The 15,294-nt window shown below is 36.9% G+C and overlaps 1 protein-coding gene across 1 annotated transcript; it reads left to right on the top strand.

Moving 5' to 3' along the window:
- The first annotated feature begins 1,157 nt into the window (after positions 1 to 1,157).
- Positions 1,158 to 14,642, top strand: LOC139946072 (kelch-like protein 30). Its single transcript, XM_071943673.1, has 3 exons — positions 1,158 to 1,645; positions 3,324 to 4,126; positions 8,677 to 14,642. Exons 2-3 carry the CDS (start codon positions 3,358 to 3,360, stop codon positions 9,747 to 9,749), a joined length of 1,842 nt encoding a protein of 613 aa, XP_071799774.1. The 5' UTR covers positions 1,158 to 1,645; positions 3,324 to 3,357; the 3' UTR covers positions 9,750 to 14,642.
- The last annotated feature ends 652 nt before the right edge of the window (positions 14,643 to 15,294 follow it).

The following is a 15,294-nucleotide window of genomic DNA, read 5'->3' on the forward strand; positions in this document are numbered from 1 at the left end:
GCTTGCAATGGTACTTTTCGGATGGAACGAAAAAGCACGGTGAGTAAAAACATCACTGCGTGCGCGTGTCTTTGGTAACGCAGCAGTGTTACTGCAAGGCATATTAGTAAAATTACCAGCATTCGGCTTAAAAATTGTAGACCTACGCTTTGTTTGTTTTGAAAGTTGTATCTTTCAATCAAAATGACAAAGATCTACTTGGATGTTTTATAAAACAAATAATGAATGTTTTTCATTCGTGCAATGGAGCGAATATGTTCATTCGTTGAAAGCTGGAATGTTCCATTTAACTCGGCTCCGCCTCGTTGAATAGAACATTCCATCTTTCAACTCATGAACATAATTTGCACCATTGCACTCATAAACATTCATTATGTGTATAATATCGACGTACTTTATTGCGTTTTATATAACACCCAAGCCGATCCTTGCCATATGATTGGAGGATTGTCCGTCACGTGATGGCAAATAAAAGTACCATTGCACGCTGAGTCACTCGCCGTGTTTTTTCGTTCCATCCGAAAAGTACCATTGCACGCTGCCAGCGTGCAATGGTACTTTTCGGATGGAACGAAAAAGCTGAGTAAAAACATCACTGCGTGCGCGTGTCTTTGGTAACTCAGCAGTGTTACTGCAAGGCATATTAGTAAAATTACTAGCATTCGGCTTCTAAAATTAAAAATTGTAGGCCTACGCTTTGTTTGTTTTGAAAGTTGTATCTTTCAATCAAAATGACAAAAATCTACTTGGATGTTATATAAAACAAATAATGAATGTTTTTCATTCGTGCAATGGTGCGAATATGTTCATTCGTTGAAAGCTGTAATGTTCCATTCAACTCGGCTCCGCCTCGTTGAATAGAACATTCCATCTTTCAACTCATGAACATATTCGCACCATTGCACTCATAAACATTCATTATGTGTATAATATCGCCGTTTTTTATTGCGTTATATCGCCGTATTTTATTGCGTTATGTCGCCGTACTATGATATTGTTGGGACTGCTTGAATCAGCAATAAACGAGTATAATTCACAATTAACAAATTTTTGTGCTGAGCGAACCCTGCTGAAAGAAAAAATAAGTACATCGGCGGCGTGTTTTGCATTAGCGCCCTCTACCGACACAATCAGCCAGGTACTGGGCTGTAGATCGAAGGCAAACCGTATGTCCTTCACATGTTCCTTGACACGTGTGATATCGATGAGCCACATTGTATTATGATTAGCTTTTAGTGTCAAACCAGACGACCTCGGCAGGCAGAGTGCAGTGCAGAGTGCAGTGACGTACTATGTTTGTTGCACCGACCTACCTCGGCAGGCAGAGTGACGTACTATTATTTATGTTTGTTGCATCGACCATGGAGGAATAAACTAGAATCGACCTACTTCTAGGCTCCGTGTTAATAGAAATACTCATGAATGAATCTCCCACCGCGTGCACACCACAAGATCGTTGGATCATAGAGGAAGTTGGATCCGCAGCGCATCTCGTCGTCTTAACTATCAGGTATCAAATAGTGAACCATAAGGGTAACCTGTCGTTGTATTATATACCTGATTCAGGTATATAATTTATAAAACAAGCATATAATCCAAACAGACATAGAGCCGTCGTCCAGTGCCAGTGCGGTATAGTATAGTGGTAAGTAAACTTGATCAAGGTTTGAGGTTGGTTAGTGTTTTAGGTTTAATGGGTTTCGTTCGTCCGCTATCGTCTCTCCCGTAACGATAGATAGAGACGATAGTGGACGAAACCGAAATAGTTCTTGAGTAGGAGTATTGTTACTCCTAGAACTTCGGTTTCGTCCGGCTATCGTCTCCCGTATAGCCGAACGAAACCGAAATAGTTTTAGGAGTAGGAGTATTGTGACCCCATATTCGATCTTTTCCTCATTCCAGTGTATTGACCATTGGCATCCACTACTTACATGTACCTACAGGACAGCTTGTTTGTAATTTCAAACCATCCCCGTCTTCCTTACCACCACTGCCTACCTTGTTGCCTGTTGGGATTTAATGTTCATAAATAATATAAAAATGGCTCTCTTTTAATTGTTACATAACATTGCTTGTTCGTTTGTTTGTTTTGTTTGTTTGTTTATTTGTTAATTTGTTTGGGTGTCTGTTGATTTGTTTGTTGATTTGTTTGTTTGTTTGTTTGTTTGTTTGTTTGTTTGTTTGTTTGTTTGTTTGTTTGTTTGTTTGTTTGTTTGTTTGTTTGTTTGTTTGTTTGTTTGTTTGTTTGTTTGTTTGTTTGTTTGGTTGGTTGGTTGGTTGGTTGTTTGTTTGTTTGTTTGTTTGTTTGTTTGTTTGTTTGTTTGTTTGTTTGTTTGTTTGTTTGTTTGTTTGTTTGTTTGTTTGTTTGTTTGTTTGTTTGTTTGTTTGTTTGTTTTTTGTTTCGTTTGTTTTATTGTTTTGTTTGTTTTATTTGGTTTGTTTGTTCGTTCGTTCGTTCGTTTGTTCGTTCGTTCGTTCGTTCGTTCGTTCGTTCGTTCGTTCGTTCGTTCGTTCGTTCGTCCGTTCGTTCGTTCGTTGTTTTGTTTGTTTGTTTTGTTTGTTTTGTTTGTTTTGTTTGTTTTGTTTGTTTTGTTTGTTTTGTTTGTTTGTTTGTTTTGTTTTGTTTGTTTTGTTTGTTTTGTTTTGTTTGTTTTTGTTTTGTTTTTGTTTTTTGTTTGTTTGTTTGATTGTTTGTTTGTTTTGATGTTCGGCTGGGTCTTTGTTGTGGATTTTTGGTTGGTCTCAGTTGGGTTTGTTAGTTAAGTGTGCTTGTTAAAATGTATTGTCTTTGTTTTATCTAATTTTAGTTCTCATAAAGTTCTTTTTTGATTTTCACTTTTAAATTTGTAATTTTTCTTGTGTATAAATATTCTCCTGTCCTCTTAAAAAAATTATATAAAAAGGTAAATCTGTATTTTAATTCAGTCTTTGGACTGCGACAATTACATGTTTTTTTACAATAAACCAGTAATATTATAATAATAAAAGACGATGTTCATTTATTTGTAAAGAACAGGCCAACAAGGTGGGCTGACAAATTATTCAAGGAAAAACGTTTCAGAAAATTTCGCTGTGACACTGTATCATGCATGTTAGGGCCTACACAGTTTCCGACTAAGTCCCCATACACTGTGTTTTTTAATTTTTTTTATGTGCCAATCCTGTTAATTTCCCTGGTTGCCTCCCAGATGAAACTGTCTTGTTACGCTACTGGTAATATTATCATAAAGTTTGTAATCATGTTGTTGTGTTTTTTTATTTTTTTTTTTATGTGTGGTTGTTTTGGTATAATGACTTCCAAGTTTCTTGTGTCTTCTTTACAGGTTTTTGACATTGGACGTCTCAACAATTACAAAGATGTCAAGTAAAGCTTCATGCAATCAAAGCCTAGGTGTTGTCAATTCCATGCCTGATGCTCTGCATCAAGACTCATCTGCCAATCATATACATCACAATGCTCATCCTGCTATACTCTTGGAGGAGTTGAACACACTACGCAATGAGGAGAGCTTAACGGATTTATCCCTTGTGACTGAGGATGGGCAACAGATTGCCTGTCACCGTGTGGTTCTTGCAGCTTCTATCCCCTACTTCAAGGCCATGTTTACCAGCGGCATGCAAGAGACCAAATCCCAGCAAGTTCGCATGCAAGGTATCGCTGGGTCTACTCTGAGGTTAATTGTTAACTACTGCTACACAGGCTCCTTCATTCTCACAGAAAATAACGTGGAAGAAGTTGCAAATGCTTCAAACATACTTCAGTTTGAGTCACTAGAGGAAGAATGTGCCCGATTCTTGGGTAGTCGTCTCAACGCCACAAATAGTCTGGAAACAGAAATGGTTGGTCAGCGGCTCTTTAATCGGCAGCTGAGTGCACAAGCTCATGACTATTCGGTTGGGAACTTTACCGATGTGACTTTCTCTCAGGAGTTCTTAGAGTTTTCCGAGGAGCAGGTAGATGACTTCATCTCGGAGAATCTATACATAGATTTGGAAGAGGAGGTGTACTATGCCGTCATGAGATGGGTTAAGCATGACTGGGAGAACCGCAACAGTTACCTTTCAACGTTGTTTAAGAAAGTCTTTTTTGAACTGATGGACAACAACTTCTTGCTGGAAATTGCAGGTAAAAAAGTGTAGATTTCTTTCTTTTACAGCACCAAAATTCAAACTTGAATTGAAGTTTTTCTTCACACACGGACATTTTAAAGCCATTATACACTTTCGGTAAACAGTATTGTCCAAGTCCCACACTTCGTGTATCACAACTTATATATAAAATAAGAATCCTGTGGAAATTTAGGCTCAATCGGACATCGGAGTCGGGAGAAAATAACAGGAAAACCCACTCCTGTTTTCGCGCGTTTCGCCGTGTCATGACATGTGTTTATAACAAATCCGTAATTCTCGCTAACGAGAATTTATATTGTTTTACCATTTTCTCAAAAAGTAAAGCATTTCATGGACTAATATTTCAAGAAAAGTCTTTCACCATTACCTTCTGTAAACCCTGTAAATTATTTGTGAATCTGTGAACTTTTTTTTTTTTTTTTCTGTACCGAAAGGGTCCAATGGCTTTAATGTGAATAAAGAGTTTAAAGTCACCTGGAAGTGGTATTTTTTCAAAATAAAGCTTTTTTCACTAATATGTGTGTTTTGATGAGTTGAATGTGAATAAACAGTTAACTAAGGTTTTAAAAAATCAGTTCTTTATGTTATTTACAAATTTAAGAGTAGACCCCGACCCGAGAGGGCGCTGTTCGTGACGTCAATCAAGGCAGACTTTGCCTGTAATGCGTAGAGTAAACACAATTGCAAAGTACATGTACGGACCAAGTCATGAGTTTGTACGTTTCAACAAAAAAAAAATTGTTTTTTTTCCGGCAATACCGACCAGGTGTATTGCTGCTGAATGCAGAAAAACACTTTTTGAAATGTACCAACTCACGACTTGGACGTACATGTACTTTACACATGTGTTTACTATACGCATTGCAGGCAAAGTCTGCCTTGAACGACGTCACAAAAGGGGTAGGCGGAGTCAGCCCCCCAAACAACTTTATATATTTTTTAAACATATAAATCGTGATAAACAATTACTAAAAAAATTGTTTTATTGTTCGTAAGCATATACTCTTATGTTTGAAAGAAAAAAAAATTCTATTTCCAGGTGACTTTAAAAACTCTTTATATATTCACATTAAAATTGACTTGTTGCTGTTTGTAAAAAAAAACATTCATCAAATATATACATTGCATGAAGGAAATTGAAGGAACCTGAGTGCGTTCACATTCACTTTACAATTTGAAATCAAGCTGGTCACCAGAAGCTGACGGGGAATTGCATTCATGCTGGCCGGGGCTTGGCAGTCAATACTCCAGTATAAACTTACAATTTCCTCATAGAGTGCCCTTTACCAAGGAAAAACTGCCTTGCAGTTTCTAAGCCGAAACATATTGGGCTGCATGCCTCAACAATTAATTGTTGTGGCTGACTGTGAGTGTGGGTTCAAGGCCTGGGGCCGATTTCACAAAGCAATAAAGTTCATCGCAAGACCAGTTTTCAGTATCACCATAGTGATTTGTATTGTGACATCACACTTTACTAAGCAACTACGATTGATTTGCAGTCACGATCAATTTTAGATCTTTGTGAAATCGGCCCCTGGTGTTGACACAATGTGTCTATTTTTAGCAAAATACTTCATGGGTGGTTATGGTTATGCAGTGAACATTTATGTACATAAAGGCCTGATGTGTAATGCACATTGGAGAGCTTAGACAGAGCAGCACTGATTGGTCCCCGTGTTTTCATAGCGACATGCGCTTGTGATGCTCTGTATGGTTCTTACAAACATGTGCATTGTGTATTAATATAAATACCTCAGACAGTTTGGCTATTCCTATTTGTGGAGAGCGCGTCACGTGGGTGTGTATAAACCTTTGTTTATGTCCATTTAAAGGGTTGAAACATGGGCATGACACGCAAGCTTCCACCTGTGCTTATACATGTAAGACAGTTCATTCATTCCTATTGGTCGAGGAGAAACGGCTGAAGCGGTTGTGCCACATCACGCAATACGTGCGACGTGCACAGCATTCCCTTATTGAGTTGTTTACCCGATCGGGTCGAGGGCCTTACTATTTCATAGCTGGAGGGGTGTTGTGTTGAAAGAAATCATTGAACAATTTAAATTTTTGCATTTATTTTTCTTGTTGACCAAAAAGTGTTGATGTTTTTCTACGAAAAGGTATGAATGGGAATCAAAGTGAGTTGGTTCGGTTTTCAACTAGTGGATAAACCAGCCGAGGCCTGGTTTTTGGTAATTACCTCGACTTCATCTCGGTAAAACTATCAATTAGGGTATCGTTGGGTTTAAACCACTAGTTGAAAACCTCTTCACCACACATTAATTCCTTTAGCATGAGCCCATTCAGATGCTTCATGTTGTTTTAAGTGCTAGGCGTACATGTCATGTCAACCTATTACGGTCACCTGCATGGCATTTGGTCAGTAACTGTGCATCACAGGTGTCACAGTTAACCCCGTGCAACCATGACGAGAAAGACAGTTTGCTAACTCTGGAATGAAAGTCTCTTCGACACAATATTATATTTACAATTATTTTACATTTATTTACAACAACTGGGGAAACTGCCCCATTTCTAGAATCTGTACACTGAATATCTATATATCTTGGATTCGACTGAAATTAATAAATGAACTCAAAACACTTCGTCTCGATCTTCTCAAATAAAACTTATCCTTAAATTAACAATGTGTTGAAAATACTAGAAACTAAAGGGTGAGTCTCCTTAGACTATAATCGATATTATATATATATACAAAAATCAAGGCGTTTTAACAATTTCTCTTACTTCTGCAATGTTTCGCTTTTTGCGTCGTAATAACACCACTCTACTCTGTAGTCAATTAAATGTCTCCAAATCAAATTAATCAAAAGTTAATCAAATTTACACTTAAACAAAAGTGACCCTCCGGTCTGGCGTCCTGCCTCGATTCAATCTCAACTCTGATTTAAACTCTTACTTCAACCCTGACTTCAACTCTTACTTAAACTCTTACTTCAACTCTTGACTCCAACTCCGAATTCAACTCCAAACAAAAGTGTTCAAAATATTGGGTAAATAAAATGGCCCACCGTGAAAATGTCCAAAGGCTTAAATGTCCTCCGGTAACACTACAGCGTCTCACTCCACTCTTCCATTTTATGTAGGCACGTATCATACACGGACTCTCCGACCTTCTTCTTGGTCCGCCTCAGACCTTCAATTAACGCTTCTCACTCTATGAGAGTATAGTCCCTTGAACTTCTAGGAGAGGGTTAGATTCCAACATCAACATCATGGCCATCTATAAAATAGTTATTGAAACAAATACAATAATGCCTGATGCTCTCCTTCATTTTGATAAATACACATGCACTTCTCAAATCCTTTCTTTGTCTGATTCCTTCGTCCAAAAAATAGTGAACTACAAATTCAGAGTGTTCAAAATACAAAGCTATTCAAATCCAATGCTCCATTAATACAGCATGAAATACACTTTTCCAAAACCAATTTAGTTTCAAGAAGTCTCCTTAATTAGAATCAATATCCTCAAAAGACAATAAGCAAATTTTCAACTTACGATTTTCTCCTTGCTTCCAAACTTAAACTGCCGATCTCTGTCGCCTCAGTTGTCTGCGAATCAATTGCTTAAAATAACAGCCTGATAATCTGTTTCTGGTTTAGCATTAATATTGCAGCAAAACAATAACCTCAAAGGTTATAATTGTAGCGCGACACTGTTGAGATATAGGCACTTCCAAAAACCTATCCAAATTCTCTCTATCTTTCTCTCACTCAAAATTTCATGATCCTTCTTCCATAAGAACCTATGTGAGACTACTGCCACTCCCTAAAATCTTGCATACCACGACTTCATGCAAAGTAGCTCAATCCTTCAATGCACAACAATACCTAATTATTCACACCAACCTGTGTGACCAGACAAAGTACAAAGGAAAGTGAAGGCACTGACCTCCGCACTTCTATTCATAAACCAAGTTACGAAATTAGCATAACAATAGTTCACAACCTTTGGGGAGAAAAATGCATATTCATTAGTGGATCTGCCCCTGTAAACTTAAACATACATATTCATTAGTATATCTGCTCCTGCAAAATAAACACCATACATTAGAATGGGGGGGGGGTAATTCTGACAACAGGACATCTGTACATCACATCACAGTTTGTTTTTTGTTTGTTTAGATGACTTTCTCAGTAAGGGAACTTGGGAAACCTCCCTCCCCCTAAAAGGGTCAACACCAAGTTGGCAATCAGCCAATCTCTTTAACGATCATTGGTTTTTAACGTTAATGTTCATGAATTGCACAAATCAAGAAATTTTGATTGATTATAAAATAGACAATACTTAATTCTGGTCAATGTGAAATCAACAGTTACATACATGTAGCTTGGTAGGATTTGAACCCACGATCTGTAGTCTAACCATTGGACCACGGTGACCATGTAACATAAAATGATTTCACACTGTCCCTCTTTCTGTGTCAACTGCTAGGCGATACGAAATTATAGGGTTGAACTCCCTTATTGCTTTTAATTTATATTAAAGGATAATTCTTCATCTTCTTGTACTTTTCTTTGTAGCACAAGAGGCCTTACTGCATGTACGAGAAACGGAAGATTGCTTAAAGATCGTTAAGAAAGCACTTTCATTTCACAAGGCACACGCTGACTCAATGTTTCTACCAAACAGCCAATCCCACCTGTCCGCTAGGGTTCACACAATGAGGAATTTTTCAGAAGTCATAATTCTCATCGGACAACTAGAGTTCCGGAATCAAGCTGAGGGTCTGAATCCAAAATCCAGCAATCTTCTTTTGTACAACCCTAAGAGTTGTAAATGGGAGGAGTTACCCCAGTCCCCTTTTGACGGTATTTCTGAATTCTCCACATCAGCCACAAACATCAATAATGATGTTTTGGTATTGACCAGTCGCCATCGAGCGTGGCTGTACATAACTTGCGAGAAGAAGTGGTCATTGTTGACCAATCGAATGGAACACCGTAACGGTGAATGTCTGGTGACTCATGGGAACCAGGCTTTTGTCCTTGGTGGTATGACGCCGGTTGCAGGTACCGTTATGACCAGCGTTCAGTATTTTCAAGCAGTCACTAAGCAGTGGTTAGATGTTTCACCTATGATCAGCGGTCTAACTCGCGCCTCTGCGGTAGAGTGTCTGGATAAGATCTATATTATAGGAAGCACCGGATCGCGTTTGATCTCCGAGATGTTCTGTTACTCCGTTTACTCCGGTAAATGGGTCAAATGTTTGCCGCTGTCGCAGCGATTAATCAACCCAAAGATGGTTGCTGTTAAGGGTTGCTTGTATGTCCTGGGCCATCTGGACGACTTCACCATGGCTATGCTCAAATATGATGTCATTGCCGCAACGTGGAGTAACACAGAGGCTCCATTAGTGGCAAGGAAGGGTGCCTCGGTCGCCTTTTGCAACAACAAAATCTACCTCTTTGGAGGCAAGGTGGAGAATAACGATTACCAACAGGCAGATGAGTTTACGATCGAGTGTTACAGCCCGGAAACTGAAATTTGGAGTATCCATGATGAATCGCCTTGGTTACTGAATGGAGAGCAGACGGTCACCGTATTAAACCCTTCGTTCCCGCCTGCGTTACGTTTAGGCCCCAAGAAACACTGAATGTTTCAGGCATGACACTTAAAGGTACACGTTGCCTTGGATCGGACGAGTTGGTCAAAACAAAAGCGTTTGTAACCGTTTTTTTATAAAATGCATATGGTTGGAAAGATGTTTTAAAAGTAGAATACAAAGATCCACACAAGTTTGCCTCGAAATTGCGTGGTTTTCCTTCTACTGTGCGAACTAACATGGTCGGCCATTTATGGGAGTCAAAATTTTGACCCCCATAAATGGCCGACGTGTTAGTCGACAAGGTAAAAGGAAAACCACGCAATTTCGAGGCACGTTGTGTGGATAATTGTATTCTACTTTTACAACATCTTTCTACCCATATGCATTTTATAAAAAACGGTTACAAACGCTTTTCAAAGACCAACTCGACCGATCCAAGGCAACGTGTTCCTTTAACAGCTGAAAAGCTGATGTCCTCTTCTTTTTTGGAAGTACAAAAAAATCAAATATTGTACACAGCTTGTTTGACAAGATTTGTGTAAAAAGAATAACTAAATATACATGATAATGTATTTTCATTTTTTTTTTTTTTTTTACAATTCAAAAATCTCCAAATTACTTGTCACTAATAACTGTTTGTCAGATGGATAAATTAGAAAAAAAAAGAAAAACAGTTCCCACCCAAATGTGTTGTCTTTTACCCAAGGAACATTAATGGATATATTCAAATCCTGTTTTATAGTGATTTACAGTACATTACAGACCTTGTCAGTACATTGGGTCGTATGAATAAAAAGTAGTACTTACTTTTACTTGAAAATTTTAAGTATTTACTACCATCCATATGAATAAAAGGAAGTAAAAACTGTTACTTAAAAGTATTTACTAAAATGCTAAAAGTATCTACTTTTACCAAAAAGTAAATTCTTTTAATTTTAGCACTTACTTACTTCCATATGAATAAAACAGAGAATATACTACAAAATGCAAGAAAATGCAGTGATTTTTCAAGGTAGCTCCAGAGCTATCTTGGGCACAGAAGTAAAAGGCTCGTCCGAAGAAATGACAGTGTTTAGGAATGTTCCTCACAGGATAAATGTTTTAGTCCAAAGGAAAGACATCACTGAAATATTAAATAGACACATACACAGTGTTTCACAACAGAAACAATACACACAAACTCAAACTGCTTTTAATCAAACTTGTTTAAATATGCTGAGGATAAAATAAAACTGTTTGTAAAAAAAACGTTTTGTATCATTACAGTAAGCTTTTTAAAAAGATATAAAGAATTTGTTCAACTCAGAAATGAATGCCTCGATCATTAAGGCTTATTGTTCATAAAATCAGAAGAAGTAATTTTTTAAAAAATTAAATGCATTTCAATAGAATGTTGTTCGTGTTATTATTAAAACTTTTAAGTTTAAGTTTAAATAGCTATGCTCATATCCAGCTCTCATCTTCTCTATACAGTGCTGTCATGCTCCACTCCAAGTTTCAAAAGCTTAACAAAAACGTTTTTATTCTGTGTGTCCAGATGAGTCTCTTCATCAAAATGTTGTCAGAATAAAAACCTCATGGCTGACTTGAAGATTTCTATGTTTCTGTTAAACCAAATGCTGCTTTGGCTGTGTGTGTGAGTGCGCACGTAGACGTGAATGTGAGTTGTATTACAAAGGAAACCTTTTGTTAAGAGCCATTCAGCCATGGTATATCAGAAGTATTTACTCCAAAGCATTAAGTGAATACTTTGCAGTAAAAGAATAGGTTTATTCATAGGAATTTAGAAGATGCTTTTACTGAATGCTTCTACTTGGAAGTTTATGCTTTTACTTTTTGCTAGTACTTGTCAGTAAATACTACTTTTTACTCATACGACCCATTGAAAGCAAAGGTCAGACCTTGTCAGTACATTGTATTCAGCGCTGGTTGATACCAGCATAGAACAAGGAAACTAGGTTGAAAGCAAAGGTCAGGACTTATTACATGAGGAAGGAAACCTTGCACTGCCTTTGTACTTTGGGAGAAAAGTGGGTCTCAACCATAAACTTATGGTGTACTCGTTTCTGTTTCTACAAATATCTTAGTTTAAAGCAACAGTACGGAATTGGTTTTTGCTAACAAAACTTTTAAAAACATACGTACATTGTACATTCTACTCCATGAATCTACACTTTCTTGTCCATTCTCCTTATCGTATTAAAATCTCACTTAATTTCTTATTTTCACCACTCCCTATAGAAGCGGGTTTTTTTGGGCAACTGGTACGTATTCAGACACACCTACATGTATGTTCCAAAAACCCTATGTTCATTCATTCACTCATTCATTTATTAGAAATCGCATGGCAACCAATGGCTTAATTGATTGATAATTGTTAGCATAAAAACTAACTTGGAAACAAGCAACATGGAGAGCTGTTGGTAGTATAAAACATTGTAGGACGGCTCCATCTGAAGCAACGTAGTTTGTGAGAAAGAAGTAATTTTCCATGAATTTGATTTTTAGACCTCAAAATTAGATTTTGGGGTCTCAAAATCAAGCATTTAAAAGCACACAACTTTGATTTTGTACAAGGGTGTTTTATTTTTCCATTAGGCCTATTATTTCACAACTTCGAGTTCAATTTTTCACAGGTCTTTATTTTGTGCATTTGTTGAGATACACCAAGTGAGAAGCCTGGTCTTTGACAATTACCAAAGGTGTCCAGTGCCTTTACATGTTACATGTTACTTACTTTTACTTGAAAATTTTAAGTATTTACTACCATCCATATGAATAAAAGGAAGTAAAAACTGTTACTTAAAAGTATTTACTAAAATGCTAAAAGTATCTACTTTTTAATTTTAGCACTTACTTACTTCCATATGAATAAAACAGAGAATATACTACAAAATGCAAGTAAATGCAGTGATTTTTCAAGGTAGCTCCAGAGCTATCTTGGGCACAGAAGTAAAAGGCTCGTCCGAAGAAATGACAGTGTTTAGGAATGTTCCTCACAGGATAAATGTTTTAGTCCAAAGGAAAGACATCACTGAAATATTAAATAGACACATACACAGTGTTTCACAACAGAAACAATACACACAAACTCAAACTGCTTTTAATCAAACTTGTTTAAATATGCTGAGGATAAAATAAAACTGTTTGTAAAAAAAACGTTTTGTATCATAACAGTAAGCTTTTTAAAAAGATTTTGAGTAATTACCAATAGTGTCCACTGCCTTTAATGGGGGGTGTCAAAACAGGGATTTTGGAATAAGTATGAGGGTTGTAAAAACCATGCTCTGTTTACAGCTCTTGCAATATATCACTGTATCATTTTGTTCATATGTACATAGGGTACATGCATCCATTACCGTGTTTAGACTGGATTAGTGTATAGCAGCTTGTGGCCAGTATAATGCCCATATTAGGTAATATAATTTCTATGTAGGGCAGCGATAACCATAAATGTGTAAATAAAATGAAAAGAATAATTATTTTACAAGGTTATGAAATTCTGTGTATCTTGTATCATTTTACAAGACAAGATAAAATGAGTGTGCACAAAGTAAAGAAATTAAAAAGATCGTGTTGAATGTGTTTTGTACCAGGAGATGGTTTACTAAATTTATAATAATTTTTAATACTGTATTTTATACAGTATTTATATATATGGGCATTCAAACCACGCATTATTACTGAAATAAAATATAGAATTTTTTTTTTTAATTGTAATACTTTTTTAGTAATGAATTTTTATAATGTGTAAATATTCTTATGATTTGATCAAAATGTATCTTGAGTTGGTCACGTAGCCCTGTAGTAACAGCTGCTAGACAGTTAATGATAATGTTTGGCCATGAACCCTTGAACTTGTGCATTCAGGGGCATTTCTTGGTATTGGTAATGTGAGATAATTTACAGTTTGTTGTATATATTCAAGTGGAGCCCAGGTCAAAATTCCAGTTGAACCTAGTTAACTGGGGTCAACTGGTTCAACTGGATAGTGATCAAACTCGTCCATTTTCCATATTAACCAACTGGTTTGGACTAGGTTTAACTGTGTTCAACTAGGTTGAAATTATAAACCAGTTGGTTTCTGTCCATTTTCCATATTAAACCAACTGGTTTTAAATATATTTAACAAGTTTATCAACTGGTTTTCAACTAGTTCCAGTTAAACCCAGTTTAACTTGGTTCAACTGGAATTTTGACCTGGGAGTGAAGGCAAGAACTTGGGTTATCTGCACCCACATACAAATATGCATCATTGTTATGTTCCTTTCTTTTATTTTAGTTCATTTTCATTTCATTATGTTACGAAATTCTGGTTGTGAAGGCAATGACTCTCAGAAAAGTTAACTTTATTACCCAGGGATGATATTTGGTCCTTGGACAAAAGTAGGAACATTTTCTCAAGCACGGGTTGACCTAGTTCATGAAGTGTATGCTGTGATAGAGTTTTCAGGCAAAAGGCCTATGTTAACACTTTTTCCAAGGGCAAACAAATTTGAAAACAAAGTAGGAAGAATATTAAGCCTGATCACTGTTCTATAGCCAAGAGCCCAATGGAAAGAAGACTTGAGGAAGTTTCAGTTTTAGATGTGGGGGAAATTTCATAAACCCCGGAGAATTATTCTATGGAAAAACCCAGCCAGTCAGGTAGGGACTGAAAACCCAATCCATTCCAACCAGCCCTGAGGACCAGCTTTCCCCAATGTAACTTTGGCCCAGGCATGTCAAATTGTATTGATATTTACAACTTAATACCTCAACATAGTCTCTGTTATAATGTATTGTGCTTGAACATGTGTGTTTGGACCCCAAGAGCATGCCCTGAAGAACTGGTGTACAATTAAAATAGCTGTGTAACGGTGTACTACTGTAGTATTTTGACTTATTTATGACCTTGATTTTGAAACAATTAAAATATATGGTATCGGTAACACTTGCAAATGAGGCCAATGTGTGATTAATGGTAACAAGGCTTGTAACCCAAGGACTGTAGATACTTTCACTTTCGTAGATGTGTGTATAGATGATTGATATGATATGTGACCTGTGACATTACTTGTTTTACATAAGAGCCACCAAGCCTGGACTTCCTGGAGGCTTGGCAAGTATAGCACATAGCCATGGAAGAAAACATGAAATCTTATATTTTTTGGAGATTTCATTTTCTAATTCTTATCAACTTTTGATATGATTAATAGGGGGCACATCTCCTTTATCAACTTTTGATATGTCAAGCTTTTACTTTCACAACTCTTGGATTTATGTGGAAATGATGACACAAAATGTCAACTTCGACCTATGACCAGCTGCTGTGCAGTATCTTGCCTGCCAGAACAGCCAAAGTACAAGGTCACACTTATTGTGAACTAAGGTCACATGGTCTATCTCTCTTTTGGTTACTTACACTGACCAATTTTGTAATGGGCAACCTGGTTTCAGGAAGGTTTTTTCTACTCGTTTGTTTCTGGTCTTATTCAAACATTTGCTTGTCTGGAAAACATTTGAGCTACTACAAGCCCTGCAGTCCTTGTGGATTTTTCTTCCAAACTCTTGCCTCAAAGAAATTAGGTTGGCAACAAATCTTCCTTTTTTG

The sequence above is a fragment of the Asterias amurensis genome, chromosome 13 (assembly GCF_032118995.1).
Source record: "Asterias amurensis chromosome 13, ASM3211899v1".
NCBI classification, from domain to species: Eukaryota; Metazoa; Echinodermata; class Asteroidea; order Forcipulatida; family Asteriidae; genus Asterias; species Asterias amurensis.